Source organism: Acipenser ruthenus, chromosome 7 (assembly GCF_902713425.1).
Source record: "Acipenser ruthenus chromosome 7, fAciRut3.2 maternal haplotype, whole genome shotgun sequence".
NCBI classification, from domain to species: Eukaryota; Metazoa; Chordata; class Actinopteri; order Acipenseriformes; family Acipenseridae; genus Acipenser; species Acipenser ruthenus.
Window position 1 is genome coordinate 50,597,092 of NC_081195.1, and position 15,529 is coordinate 50,612,620.

Genomic DNA, 15,529 nt, shown 5'->3' on the forward strand with positions numbered 1-15,529 from the left:
TAAGTGGTCCATGAAAGCAGCCTATTGTTTCTAAAGCTACTCTTCATATCTGGCCGATCAAAAACCAGAACACTGATATTTAGACTGCTGCTGACTTGAAAACTTATCACCTGTGACAATACAAATTTGGTTCTGTGACACTCACCCTCCTCAAATCATACAAAAAACATATCCACTCCCCCCTACTCTGATTGCCTCTGTAAGTCGCCTTGGATAAAGGCGTCTCCTAAATAAACTAATAATAATAATAATTGATAAAATCAGTATTGTAGAGCCACATGCAAGTTGGCATAACGTCCCTGAATATCAAAGCTTTTCCGGCCGTCTGGGAGGGCTTTTGTGGTGGTATTTGAACTTTATGACTGTGTTTCACAAAATCAAAAATTGCCAAGAAAGATGAGAACAGTTGCAAAACCCCAATTCTGACAGTACGAGGAATGTTATGCAAATTAAGTAGGTACCTAATTAACATACCCCTGTGCAAAAATCAAAAGGGTTGATGTGGTCAGACTGAATAGTATTTTCCATCTAAAATGGTTCTGCCTGTTTCAGTGTCCTAATGGGGATGGGAACCTATTTCAAACAGGCCCCGTGCTCAAATAAAAAGGGCCTGATGTGGGTGCAGTGACTGACTACTATGGTGATGGAGACAAATGTGCTGTGATTTTAGAGGACGAAAGGGCTAATGCAGCTACCCCCAGTAAGGAATCGCAGATTACTCCGAAGGTATACCACGAGGGTGCATCGTCAAAGGGCCACCACCTGTTTGGACCTTACAGAAGAGCATGTGCAAGATATCAAACAGATAAGGCCATGATATTGTATTTATGTGACAAAGTTAAAGATTTAGGTAATGCATTGTCAATATCACTCAGCCTTGTCATTCTTTGCCATTCTTTCAGTGACTGAAATTCTGAAATGTCATTTAAGTCATTAACATATAGATTTGTCATTTAAATACTGAACAGTTATTCCGCCACCTTCATATAAATTTCACCCATTCCACCTGTCAGAAAACAGCAGAAAAAAGTGTTTCATTTTATGATGGAAACAATCAGGATAAGTATCAGGTTAAAACAGAATAAGACACTTTTGATATGCAGAGCCAATGTGTGCAGAGGGGATGGGGCTTTCATTGGTAAAAATGTACACTATCCAATGAGAAGCCCCCACACCAAATGCTCTATGACTTTTTTTTTTTGCAATAAACTTGTTTTAAATGTTATTGATGATAATAGTATTTCCTTTTGGAGTACTGTTTGTACAAATCTATTACCAAAAGTATACATTTCATAGAAGTACTGCAGACTCTTTTGTATATTAATGTTTTATTCTGTAGCTTCAGAGTGCAATTAAATGAATACAAATCAAGTTGAATCAATATACATTACAAAAGCACACAACTTGTAAAGTGTCACATTTATGAAATTATAGAAAACAATGGCTTCAAAAAGGAACCAATATGTGCAAAGTAGACCACTGTAATTTGGTTTCAAACTTAGTTCACCAAATACTTATCCTTTCTTCTTACAGAATAAATAACTGAAGTTAATACATTAAATTATAGATTGTATTTTACAAATGGTCATTTAGATAATACTACACAAGATAGGTCAAAACCTGCTACTTTTTGGCAAAATACATTAATATGTTTAACAAAGTTTTCTGTAGACAATTATCAATTGAGGTATTTAAGAATCAGTATGCCAATACAGTACTCTTCCCCCCCATCCCATGACAAAATACACATTACCTCTTATTTCCAGCATACAATAATAATAAAAAAACACAAGGTGCATTGTTCACAATTTAAGGTTAATAATACTTCCAAGAGCTTTCAAAACCTAAATTCCAACCTGTTGCTGGATCATTTGAAAGTCAAATTAAATGTAATTCATCCATAACCGTTTTTGTAGTTCTCTTGAATAAATCATTTGTTGTGCTTGTAATCTACTTCCCTGCAAAACACAGAACAGAAACGCGAAGTAATTCGGTTAAACTGAATTAAAGGAAATGCCACCAGTTACCACGTAATATACAGTACATCACATAATTGTGAAATGTAAATGTTACATATACAGTATACAGGGACATGTACGTCACAGCCATATAATAATAATAACAATAATAATAATAAATCAACTGCAACACACACACACAAAACATCGCCTATTAATATGTTCGTTTAGTTTGAGTTTACAATAGCAACAGATGCCAGCCAGTGTTGCAATTATGTGTGCGTTGAGTAAAGTAGTAACAATGTCGAGTTATAAGTCAGTAGTAAAGTTTAACACAGCAGCATAATGTTGGTTCAGAACTCAGTTACTTCGGCATATTTAAACGTCGTAATTTTAAGACAGGCGTCAGATTTAAATGCATTAGTGTTTCTGCTCTACTGCGGGCAGCAGCTCTGTTTTTTTCACAAGACACGTCTTTCACCACCACCGTTCTAACAGTAATTATCTTAGGAGTTGCTGCCCTCCAGATTTTCTCCAAAGTCATTTGACAATACACAATACCAGTGTCCGGCGAGTTGATAGTCTCCAGCGACTCGGATAATGTACTGTCCGAAGAGACTGGCAGAGTCTCCAGCTTCTCTGCTTGTACAGTGAACGGTGAGTTTGATACAGTCTCCGGTGAGTCAACGACCCGTGGATTTGATGCAATGTACATCGAGTTTGATACAATTTCTGGTGCATCTGGTCTTGACACAGGTTTCGGGGAATCCGACACTACACTGACCGGCGAATTTGACACCACGCAGGACGAGTTTGTTAGAGTTTCCAGTAGGTTAGATACAGTTCCGAGACCCTTTGTGTTCGGCTTCTTGGGTTTTCTTCCCCTTTTCTTTTTTCTTTCTCTTCGTAAGCCAGACACCTTTTTGGTATCTGCCAAGCCCTTGACCTTTTTAACACCAATAGCGTTCTTATCTGGCACAACTGATCTGCAAGACGTATACCCGTAAACATCTTTGCTTCTTAAAATGACAGGGGAAAACCCTTCTTGCTTAAAACTACATAGGAAATCCCATATTTTGCCACCCGAATTAGTGATTAAGTCTTTGGGCCGAGGCACAAAAAGCTTAAAAGCTTCTTCCAAAGCATGTGTCCCTTCTAAGTAAACTTTGGATCTTGAAAATACAACTTTTTCTTTCTCCATAACCGATTCACTCATTTTCAAAAAGTTTGCTTTTTCCAATGACGTAGGCACTATCCTGTTTGCTCACTATCGTCTTATGGTACTAGCGGTACCTGCAGTCCCAAACACTTACCAAAACCCCCCTTCTTCAGAACACAAGATGGCTGACTCAGCGGCGTCAAGATTTTAAACTAAATTTGAATTACGTCATCACCAAAGCTCCTCCCACTGTGATGTTTAACCTCAACAGTGGATGGGAAATAAATGGTGTGCGGGGAGTTTTTTGTTCATTTAGCCATTGTACTTTAGATTTTCCCGCAGTAAAGGGAATATAAATACATTTTATTTAACATGTATGCATAAATTAGCATCTGCTGAAACGTAATAACAGCTTTCTGTAAAGCAGTTAGATAACGTTTTAAGCCATAAATTAATATATTTGACCTTTTAGTTGAATAGCTATTACAAACAAATAGCCAATTGGAAACATATTTTGGACCAACAGTTTTGTGAAGCCAGTTAGCACATACATGCTAATTACCATAGTTTACACCAGGAACCACACATTTTAGTCATCTTGCACATTTTTGGTATGTCTTGAATTATTTGAATTGTTGTGACGAAACTTTTATTATTTATAACAAATGGTTGATTTTAGTAGTAGACTTATGTTAAACAGGTCACACCTCACAGTTTCAAATGTCAGCAGATATGATAAGAGTTCTAACGAATCACACGTTTGTTTAAGGATCAGTGTTAATGACTCAAGTGACTCATTGTAGCAGACAAAACAAAAGATGAGAGGGAGGGAACAGCCCTTTTGAACTAAGCTAGGCGACACGTGTAGAAATATTAACAGCGCCACTAATGCAGGGGTGCAAATCGTTTGCCACGGTAAAAAGCATGCAGCGCTCTTAAAAGATACAGGATCAGTGAAGGCTACTGAACGGTATTGTTTGTTTTGCTTAAATATTTATTTAGCCCGGTTCGAGTCCAGGTTATTCTACAGCCGACCGTGGACGGGAGCTCCCAGGGGGCGGCGCTCAATTGGCCGAGCGTCGTCCGGGGGGAGGGAGGGTTAGGTCGGCCAGGGTGTCCTCGGCTCACCGCGCACCAGCGACCCCTGTAGTTTGCCCGGGCGCCTGCGGGCTTGCCTGTAGCTGCTCAGAGCTGCGTTGTCCTCTGACGCTGTACTCTGAGGCGGCTGCACGCGTGTGTTCATCTTCGCCCCTCCCCAGTCAGCGCAGGGGTGGTAGCGGTGAGCTGAGCCTAAAAATAATTGGGCATTTCAAATTGGGGAGAAAATAATAAAAACTAATTGGCAACGACTCAATTTAAAAAAAAAAAAAAAAAAAAAAAAAAAAGCTCTGTGAGCAAAGTGTTTTTGTTTAAACCTGTTATTTTATGGCATTTAAGTAAACGGCGCACAACATCTCTTTTGAACTGCAGTACTGGTGTTAGTTTTTGGTTCCTGCTTTTGACCTGACGTCACAACTCGTCCACCCCATCTAGTTCTACAAAGATTTAGTTATTGTTAATCACGGAATGCAACCTCAATGTCAGATCCAGAGCCATGTAATGCCACGAATTTTACATACGGTCAACACCTCTTCCGTTTTGGTCTGTGAGGGCCCCAGTCAAAGGATTTACATTCAGTTATCCTGCACTTTCACTCAATGAAATGAACGAATCTCTCTCTCTCTCTCTCTCTCTCTCTCTCTCTCTCTCTCTCTCTCTCTCTCTCTCTCTCTCTCTCTCTCTCTCTCTCTCTCTCTATATATATATATATATATATAGAATTAGCCTGGGGCGAGAAATAGCCTGTAACATCGGCTCCCTTGCAAGGAGCATGTATCAGACTTTTGTCTTTGTGTGTGATTATGTCACCCACCAGCCCTGCTGCTGCCTTCCCCCTGTGCACGCTACACTCTCCCCTGCCAGCCTCAAGTCCGCCCCGGACTTGCTCACCAGGCTACAGTCCGACGAGTGCATGACGGGGTACCTGCGCCCACTTCTAACACCAATGTAGCGATCTTGGTTCCCGCAGGCAGGAGCATCACACACAGGGTGAGGCAATCCACACACAAACGGAGGGCGGGCGCGAACTCGGGACTTCTTGCACTACAGCATAGCGCCGATACAGCTGTACAAAAGAGCTGGCTCCCTTGCAAAAAGCGTATATATCGGGCTTATGTTTTCGTCTGCCGGCACCTTGCAAAGGACCATATGGACAGCTGGAAATACAAAATCAAAATGCATGCTGAAATCGTGGTGCACACAGGAAGGCTTCATCTTTCTTGAACATTGGAGCACATTCTACAATAAGGACTATCTATATAGGCAGGACAGACTGCACTTAAATAAAAAGGGAACCAATCTACTCAGAGAAAGGATCCTTGAGGAGGTCCAGAAGCATTTAAACTAGAAAGGAAAGGGGGAGAAAACAAAAAAACAGAAGGGAGACCACATCAAAACAAGGACAACAACTCAGGTAAGACAGCCATTAAATGTATTTATCTAAATGCTAGAAATCTCAGAAGCAAAGTGTTAGAACCTGAAGCTACTGCACTAACAAGTAACTATGATGTGATAGGTGTTACAGAAACTTGGTTGTCTGAGAGTGATGGAGACGAATATTAGTGGGAACACACTGTATAGGAAAGACAGACAGGACAGAAGAGGCGGAGGGGTAGCGCTATAATAAGAAATAGTCTTGAAGCCCAGGTGTTAAATCTGGACAAAGAAAACAATGCTGAATCAATGGGTCAGAATAATGGACAAAAATTCAAAGGGCATAATAATAGGAGCATGCTATAGAGTGCCAAATTCAGACGCCCAGCAAAATAATCTGTTATACAATGACATTAGAAATGCGTGTAGCAAAGGAGAAGCCATACTAATGGGGGATTTCAACTTCCACCATATAAAATGGGAAAACCCGGTGGGGAGCACGACGGACGAAATTGAAATGGTGGAAATGACAAATGACTGCTTCCTTGTCAAGGCACCGAATAGAGGGGAGGCATGCCTTGATTTAGTCTTTTCAAATAACACAGACAGAATAACTAAAACAGAGGTCAGAGAGCCATTGGCAAACTCAGACCTCAACATGGTCTCATTTGAAGTGATTTTTAAAACCCAAAAAGTAATGACTAAAGCTAAGGTTTACAATTTTAGAAAAGCAAGCTATGAAGGTATGAAACAGAGACTAACAGAAGTAGATTGGAGTAAAATAGAGAAAACACCCACAGAAAAAGGATGGCTGTTACATCCCAAAAGTAGACAAATCTAAATCTAAAACAAAATGGCCTAAATGGTTTAATAGATCAATTAAAAAAAGTTCAGCGAAAAAGGCACTTTACAGAGCATTTAAAAGGGACCAAAAACAAAGTACACAGAAAGAGTGCTTGGAACTGCAAACGCAAGTCAAACAGCAAGTTAGAAAGGCCAAGAGAGAGATAGTAATGAACATTGCTAAGGGGGCTAAAACCAATTCCAAAATGTTTTTCCAATATTAAAAGAGAACATTCAAAGAGGAGGTTAAATGTCTAAGAGAAACAAATGGCAAAATCATAGAAGAAGAAAAAAAAATAGCAAATATATTAAATGATTACTTTTCACAGGTTTTTACAAAGGAGGATACGGACAACGTGCCCCACATGTCGACCTGTTCCTATCCAGTTTTAAATAACTTTAGAAGAATTGTTAAAGGGACTAGGAGCTCTTAAAATAAACAAATCCCCTGGGCCGGATGAGATCCTCCCAATAGTACTCAATGAAATGAAAGAAGTTATTTACAAACCGCTAACCAAGATCATGCAACAGTCTCTTGACACAGGAGTTGTACCGACAGACTGGAAAATTGCAAACGTAATACCGATCCACAAAACGGGAGACAAAGCCGAACCAGGTAACTACAGACCAATAAGCCTGACTTCTATTATATGTAAACTTATGGAAACTATAATAAGATCCAAAATGGAAAATTACCTATATGGTAACAGTATCCTGGGAGACAGTCAGCATGGTTTTAGGAAAGGGAGATCGTGTCTAACTAATCTGCTTGATTTTTTTGAGGATGCAACATCAACAATGGATAATTGCAAAGCATGCGACATGGTTTATTTAGATTTCCAGAAAACTTTTGACAAAGTCCTGTATAAAAGATTAATTCTCAAACTGAACGCAGTAGAGATTCAAGGAAATGCATGCACATGGATTAGGGAGTGGTTAACATGTAGAAAACAGAAAGTACTGATTAGAGGAGAAACCTCAAAATGGAAGAAGGTAACCAGTGGTGTACCACAGGGTTCATTATTAGGTACTCTGCTATTCCTAATCTACATTAATGACTTAGATTCTGGTATAGTAAGCAAACTTGTTAAATATGCAGACAACACAAAAATGGGAGGAGTGGCAAACACTGTTGCAGCAGCAAAGGTCATTCAAAATGATCTAGACTGCATTCAGAAATGGGCATACACATGGCAAATGACATTTAATAGAGAAAAGTGTAAGGTACTGCACGCAGGCAATAAAAATGTGCATTATAAATATCATATTGGAGATATTGAAATTGAAGAAGGAATCTATGAAAAAGACCTAGGAGTTTATGTTGACTCGGAAATGTCTTCATCTAGACAATGTGGGGAAGCTATAAAAAAAAAGGCCAACAAGATGCTCGGATATATTGTGAAAAGTGTTGAATTTAAATCAAGGGATGTAATTTTAAAACATTACAATGCATTAGTAAGACCTCACCTAGAATATTGTGTTCAGTTCTGGTCACCTCGTTACAAAAAGGATATTGCTGCTCTAGAAAGAGTGCAAAGAAGAGCAACCAGAATTATCCTGGGTTTAAATGGCATGTCATATGCAGACAGGCTAAAATAATTGAATCTATTCAGTCTTGAACAAAGACGACTATGCAATAGAATCTATTCAGTCTTGAACAAAGACGACTACGCGGTGCTCTGATTCAAGCATTCAAAATTCTAAAAGGTATTGACAATGTCGACCCAGGGGACTTTTTCAACCTGAAAAAAGAAACAAGGACCAGGGGTCACAAATGGAGATTAGATAAAGGGGCATTCAGAACAGAAAATAGGAGGCACTTTTTTACACAGAGAATTGTGAGGGTCTGGAACCAACTCCCCAGTAATGTTGTTGAAGCTGACACCCTGGGATACTTCAAGCAGCTGCTTGATGAGATTCTGGGATCAAAAAGCTACTAACAACCAAACGAGCAAGATGGGCCGAATGGCCTCCTCTCGTTTGTAAACTTTCTTATGTTCTTCTTATGTTCTTATGTCACCTACCAGCCCTGCTGCTGCCTTCCCCCGTGCACACTACACTATATATATATATATATATATATATATATATATATATATATATATATATATATATATATATATATATATATTCATATATATATATATATATATATATATATATATTGTAACGACCCGGACAATTGTATTGTTGCAGGACTTGTTGTCTGTCCCGTTTGTCTTGTCTGTCTTTTATGTTATGTGTATTGTAAGGGGAACGGGTCACGCCGTTAGTTGGCAGCGGGAAAAGGGGGACTGCAGACCATGGGTCGATTGGTTGAGCCGGACAGTGGCGGGAGATGAGGGGAGGTTATATAAGGTGGTGGATGAGTGACAGAGGGGGGAGAGACGGGGAGTGAGAGAGAGTGACAGCGACTAGAGAGAGAGATAGCAATAGAGGATAAAGAAGGGTTTGTTGTTTTAGTGGCGTGAATTCCGGACCCTGACAGGAATTCTCTGTTTATTAAAATAAAGATTCGAGACCGAGAGTTCCACACTGTCTCCGTGAGTCCTGCTTCATAAACCTGACAAAAACGCTACATTGGTGTACAGAAGCGAGATTATGGCGCACTTGCCTCGGAAAATGAAGCAGGAACCGGCGGAGATGGCAGTTTCACCGCCACTGGGAGGAGACGAGCTGCGTTGCAGGCTGGAGGACCTTGTAGCAGAGCTGAGTGTCAGAGGGGTGCAAAAGACAAGCGCCAGTAGGACCAGGAACAGCGGGGAACGAATACAAGGCGGGAGCCTGCACGGCGAAACAGAACGAAGGGCCAAGATGGCGGAGGCTGTGATCGGGAGATCTGCCACAAGCGCAGGAGATCAGTGTGTCATCAGCGTCGATAGCGAAGACGGAGCTGCGGCTGAAGCATCACGACGCGTCAAACAGGAGGCAACGTCACAGTGGGGCGGAAGTGGGGCAGAGCACAGGGCATTGAGCGTCCATGTAAAAAAAATTGTCCCGGAAGAAGTGACGTCATCCCGGTGCGCAGGAGCAACATCAGAGCTGCTGGATCAAAACAAAGGGGCCTGCATCAACAAACCCACTTATGATGGTAAGGCCGACTGGCGATTGTTCTTAATACAGTTTGAATTAATGGCGAAATTAGAAGGATGGACTGATAAGGAAAAAACTGTAGGCATTATCACCAGCCTGACGGGTGATGCCTTACCATACCTCCGGTTTATTGATGTAGCTCATGGTGACAGCTACGAAAGTGTGTTGGCACAATTAAGTGACTGTTTTGTGGGGATCCAGGTAGCTAGGCCCCGAGATGGGCCCCGTGCCGACCACGGGAGTGGAAGTAGAGCAAGTGTGAGTGACAGGATGCAGGGGGCTGGCCGAAGTACGGTAAAAGCAGGCCGCTATGACGGGACATCGCCATGGGAGGCATACCAGGCCAAATTCAAGATGGCTGCGCTCAACAATGCCTGGAGCCCGACAGAGAAAGCTGGCCAGCTAGCGGCAGCCCTGGATGGGAAAGCACTGCAGGTGCTGCTAGACCTGGGCCCAGACGAGCTGGACAGCTATGATGTTATCGCCATGGCCCTGGACCGCCGCTTTGGGAGAGTAGAGCCTGCTGTCGGCCTGCGCCAACGCCTGGCCACACGGATCAGAGGCCCCGGAGAGAAGTTGGGTGTGCTTGCAGCAGATGTCCTGTACTTGGCCCGGCGGGGGTACCCCGACTACCCGCCAGCCACGCAAGGGGACTTGGCCATGGAGGCCTTTGTCCGTGGCCTGACCCCTAATGCCCTGCGCCAGCAGGTCCGGCTCGCTGCCCCAACCTCCTTAGAGCTCGCCTTGGCCCACGCAGAACGTGTCTTGGCTGTGCTCGAGGAGGGTGAGCGTGACTGGGCCCCTGGGGGAAACCAGCGAGAGGGGAGAGAATGGACCGACCGCCCCAGGCCCACTGCACGTCAAGCCCAAGCAGAAGAGGAGGAGACTGCAGACAGCCACGCTGCTCCTCCCTGGATCTCTGACCTGGCCGCCCTGATCCGTACCGTATCCACACAGGCCCCCCACACGCGCCTGTGCTGGGACTGTGGCAAACCTGGGCACCTACAGCGGCGATGCCCCTCCGCTGCAGCCCCACCCAACCGCTCATCGTCGGAAAACATCGTAAGTGGGACAACGTGGGCCCCCCATCCTGTCTCCCATACTTACCACCGTCCACCTGCGCCACACACAGCTGGGGCCCGACCACCAAGCGGGGAGAGGGTGCCCCCCCACTCTCCTGAAGCCACTGACAGCAATCCACACAGACCAGCTGTGGTAGTCGGGAGAACCACCGCAGGGGACTTTTGTCATGTTCCTGTCCAGATTGAGGGGGTCCCCTGTACCGCCCTGGTGGACACCGGCTCCACGGTGACCCTGGTCCGTCCCGATGTGCTCCCAGAGGGGGTCCAGCTGGAACCCACAACTGTTCAACTCCGTACAGTCACTGGGGAGCTGACGCCTATGAAAGGGAGGGGCAACCTGGCCATAGAAGTGGCTGGGCGGACAGTACATCACCCTGTCTGGGTAGCAGCTGTCCAGGATCCCTGCATACTGGGTCTGGACTTCCTGCGCTACACAGGCGGGCAACTGGACCTCCGAACCGGGACATTGCACTTACAAGGGGGCCCGGCCCTGGCCTTGGCCTATCCGGAGGGGCGAGCCTTCCCGCCGGGGCAGCTGGGCCGTGACCGGGACCCCTTTGCTCGTCAGGGCCAGACTGCTAAGAGAGGGGAGCTAATAAGCCAGCAATACCCACTGTTACACCGCCATGGCCCACGCCACTCCACGTTGGGTCGGGGGACCTCAGCCCTCTCCCGGACCCCACCACGCCAGCGCGTACTGACGCCCTCGCCGACCCCTGCCCCCAGGGGCAACACAGCATTCCAACGGGCCCAGCGTCGGAGAGGACTTCCACTCCCACAGCCCTCCATGCCAGCCCAGGGGACCTCAGCCCTTCCCTGGGCCCCCAGCGGCCAGGGACGGAGACCCTCCTTTTCCAAGCCCCCATCAGTAGCAAAGACGACCGCGTCAGCCCCAAGTTCGTCTGCTCCCCCCCCAGGTACTATGGAGGACCCCACTGTTGCCACAGTGACCACAGTCTGGAGCCAGAATTGTGAGGGGCTTCACCCGGAGCAACAGGCCCAGCTATGGGAGCTGTTACTGACCTACCGCCATAGCTTCGCTACCAACCCTGAAGACGTCGGCCGGACACACATGGTCCAGCATTCCATCGACACAGGGGAGGCCCGGCCCATCAAGCTGCGGCCCCGCCGCCAACCACTGGCCCGCCAGGAGGCTACAGAGGAGGCACTGAAGGAGATGCGGGAGGCTGGAATCATTGAGCCCTCAGACAGTCCCTGGACATCCCCGGTGGTCATGGTTCCGAAGAAAGATGGCAAGTGGCGCTTCTGTGTCGACTACAGACGCCTGAATGATGTCACGGAGAAGGACTCCTACCCCCTCCCCCGCATCGACGAGTCCCTGGACCTGGTGGCCGGGTCGAAGTGGTTCTCCTCCCTTGACCTAAGGAGTGGCTACTGGCAGGTGGCCCTGTCCCCGGCTGCCCGACCCAAGACTGCCTTCTCCACTGGCCGAGGGCTCTGGCAGTTCACCGTGATGCCGTTCGGACTTTGCAACGCCCCCGCAACATTCGAGCGACTCATGGAAAAAGTGCTGGTCGGCATGCCCCCTACAGAGTGCCTGGTGTACTTGGACGACCTGCTGGTCCATGGGAAGACCTTCCAGGCGGCCCTGGCCTCCCTGCGAGAAGTGCTCCGACGAGTCACCGAGGCAGGACTGAAGCTACACCCTGAAAAGTGCCAGTTCTTGCGCAAGGAGGTTACCTTCTTGGGTCATCGAGTTGGAGAGGACGGTATCAGTACGGAGCCCTGCAAGGTCGCAGCAGTCAGAGACTGGCCTACCCCCATCAACCTCCGCCAGCTGAGAGGCTTCCTTGGACTAGCGTCCTACTATAGGAGGTTTGTGCAGGGCTTCGCCACCATCGCTGCCCCCTTACACTGCCTCCTGCGTAAGGGTGAGCCCTTTGAGTGGACCCCGGAACGTCGGGAGGCATTCGACAGCCTGAAAATGGCCCTGTGTCAGTCCCCCGTGTTGGCACCCCCAGACCCCCACTCCACCTTCTTGCTGGACACTGACGCGAGCGACAAGGGAATCGGAGCTGTCCTGTCGCAGCCGGGGTCAGACGGTGAGCAGGTAGTTGCATACTACAGCCGGTCGCTCAGCAAGACCGAGCGTCGGTACTGTGTGACCCGACGGGAGCTGCTGGCAGTGGTCGAGTCGGTCCGCCACTTCCGCCACTACCTCTGTGGGCTCCCCTTCACAGTGCGGACGGACCACGCAGCCCTGCAGTGGCTCCTGACCTTCAGGGAGCCGGAGGGACAGGTTGCCCGCTGGATAGAACAACTACAAGCGTTTAACTATTCCATCCAGCATCGGGCCGGGGAGAAACACGCTAATGCGGACGCCCTGTCCCGCCGACCCTGTGCCCAGGAGGGCTGTGCACACTGCGACCGGAGGGAACAGAAGGAGGCCGAGCTGTCCTCAGGAAGTACGGAGCAGTGCTGTACGCTGGTGCCAGTGGAGAGGACGGAGTGGAGGAGGCACCAGGAGGCTGACCCAGACCTCTGTCCGGTGCTGCAGTGGCTGGAGGACCAGTGGAGACCACCCTGGGAAGAGGTAGCAAGATACTCTACTGCCACCCGGGGGCTCTGGTCGCAGTGGACAGGGCTGGGTTTGAAGGATGGCGTCCTCCAACGGCAGTGGAAGGAGCCAGCAACAGGGGAGGTGAGATGGCAGGTGATCGTCCCCCAAACGTTGCGCCTGGAGGTGCTCAAGGTCCACCATGGGACCCCAGGCACCGGCCACTTCGGGGTCACGAAGACGCTCCGACGGCTCCGACAGTCCTTCTACTGGGGGCAGTGCAGACGGGACGTTGAGGACCACTGCCGGCGCTGTGACACCTGCACTGCTCGAAAAGGACCCCCGGGCCGGTCGCACGCCCCCCTCCAGCAGTACCAGGTCGGTGGACCCATGGAGAGGGTCGCTGTGGATGTCTTAGGCCCCATTCCGCGCTCAGAGAAGGGAAACCGGTTCGTCCTGGTGGCCCTTGACTATTTCACGAAGTGGCCGGAGGCATACGCTCTGCCAGACCAGGAGGCAGAGACGGTCGCTGAAGCACTGCTGGGGGGGTTCTTCAGCCGGTTCGGGATCCCCCAGGAGCTCCATTCAGACCAGGGGCGCAACTTCGAGTCCCGGGTCTTTGCGGAGATGTGTCGGCGCCTGGGGATCCGGAAGACCCGGACCACCCCCCTCCACCCGCAGAGTGATGGATTGGTTGAGCGTTTCAACCGCACGCTGGCCGTACAGCTGGCTGTGACCACCGCAAGCCACCAAAAAGACTGGGACACCCACCTGCCTCTTGTGTTGATGGCCTGTCGTTCAGCTGTGCAGGACTCCACTGCCTGCACTCCAGCTCTGCTCATGCTGGGTCGTGAGCTCCGCACGCCAGCGGAGATGATCTTCGGTCGCCCCTCAGACACCCCCAGTGTGCCCCCAGGTCCAGAGTACGCCCGGAGGCTGCAGGACCGGCTGGAGGTAGCGCACCACTTTGCCCGGGACCAAATGCAAGCTGCTGGTGTCAGGCAGAAGCGGAACTACGACCTCAGGGCTCGGGGCCGCCACTTCATCGCCGGGGAGCTTGTTTGGATCTTCAGCCCCAAGAGAAAGCGAGGCCGTTGCCCCAAGCTGGACAGCCACTGGCTCGGGCCCTGCCAGGTCCTGGAGCGGATCGGGGAGGTAGTGTACCGGGTGCAGCTTCCACCTAGAGGGCGCAAAGTGGTCCTGCACCGGGACCGGCTGGCCCCCTACCTGGGACAGAACCCAGGACAGACTGACACAGCGACCCCTGACAGTCCCCTCTTGCCTCCTGCTGATTCACCCTGTCCTGCGAGTCCCTCACCTTCTACCCCAGTTCCTGACAGCTCCTTGCCTGGGAGCTCCACACCCTTGGACTCGGTCAGTCCATCTGCTGTGACTGACGGGGGATCGACGCCTGTGAGGAGACCACGGCCGCAACGACATCATCGGCTTCCGGGCCGTTTTCGAGACTTTGCCCTCCCTCGAGGACGAGGGACTAAGGGGGGGGCTGTGTAACGACCCGGACAATTGTATTGTTGCAGGACTTGTTGTCTGTCCCGTTTGTCTTGTCTGTCTTTTATGTTATGTGTATTGTAAGGGGAACGGGTCACGCCGTTAGTTGGCAGCGGGAAAAGGGGGACTGCAGACCATGGGTCGATTGGTTGAGCCGGACAGTGGCGGGAGATGAGGGGAGGTTATATAAGGTGGTGGATGAGTGACAGAGGGGGGAGAGACGGGGAGTGAGAGAGTGACAGCGACTAGAGAGAGAGATAGCAATAGAGGATAAAGAAGGGTTTGTTGTTTTAGTGGCGTGAATTCCGGACCCTGACAGGAATTCTCTGTTTATTAAAATAAAGATTCGAGACCGAGAGTTCCACACTGTCTCCGTGAGTCCTGCTTCATAAACCTGACAAAAACGCTACAATATATATATATATATATATATATATATATATATATATATATATATATATATATATATATATATATATATATATATATATATATATAGACGTGTATTTATTTATTTATTTTGACATTTACTTCGAAATGTATTTAATTTTAATTTTGGCATAAAATATCGTAAAACAGAATGGCTCACATTTTGTTCCGAGTTATTTCGTCGCAATACAGATACAGTACAGAGGTGTACTTTTCAAACAGACATTTTTAAAGGTCCTGGTATATTATTATTATTATTATTATTATTATTATTAACATTAAAATAGTATTGATTGCATTTTCCCACTGAACTCCACGCTCACTTAGCACGCACTCATTCAAGCACCTGATAATGACATCAGACCCACAAGCAGCAATCGCAGAATTGTTACAAACCCTGCCTCCAATAATTCGTCAATGCCCGCCCACTGCCTGTGTATCTAACGGGAAGGTTATGTTAGGCCCG

The 15,529-nt window shown here is 47.7% G+C and overlaps 2 protein-coding genes across 2 annotated transcripts; one reads left to right on the plus strand and one right to left on the minus strand.

Moving 5' to 3' along the window:
• Positions 1–1,311: 1,311 nt before the first annotated feature.
• LOC117415387 (coiled-coil domain-containing protein 71L-like) lies at positions 1,312–3,315 on the minus strand. The gene has a single exon (XM_034025661.3). It carries the CDS (start codon positions 3,172–3,174, stop codon positions 2,323–2,325), a length of 852 nt encoding a protein of 283 aa, XP_033881552.1. The 5' UTR covers positions 3,175–3,315; the 3' UTR covers positions 1,312–2,322.
• A 5,725-nt stretch (positions 3,316–9,040) lies between these two features.
• LOC131737531 (uncharacterized) lies at positions 9,041–14,864 on the plus strand. The gene has a single exon (XM_059027221.1). The coding sequence runs from the start codon at positions 9,055–9,057 to the stop codon at positions 14,635–14,637; it is 5,583 nt and encodes a 1,860-aa protein (XP_058883204.1). The 5' UTR covers positions 9,041–9,054; the 3' UTR covers positions 14,638–14,864.
• The last annotated feature ends 665 nt before the right edge of the window (positions 14,865–15,529 follow it).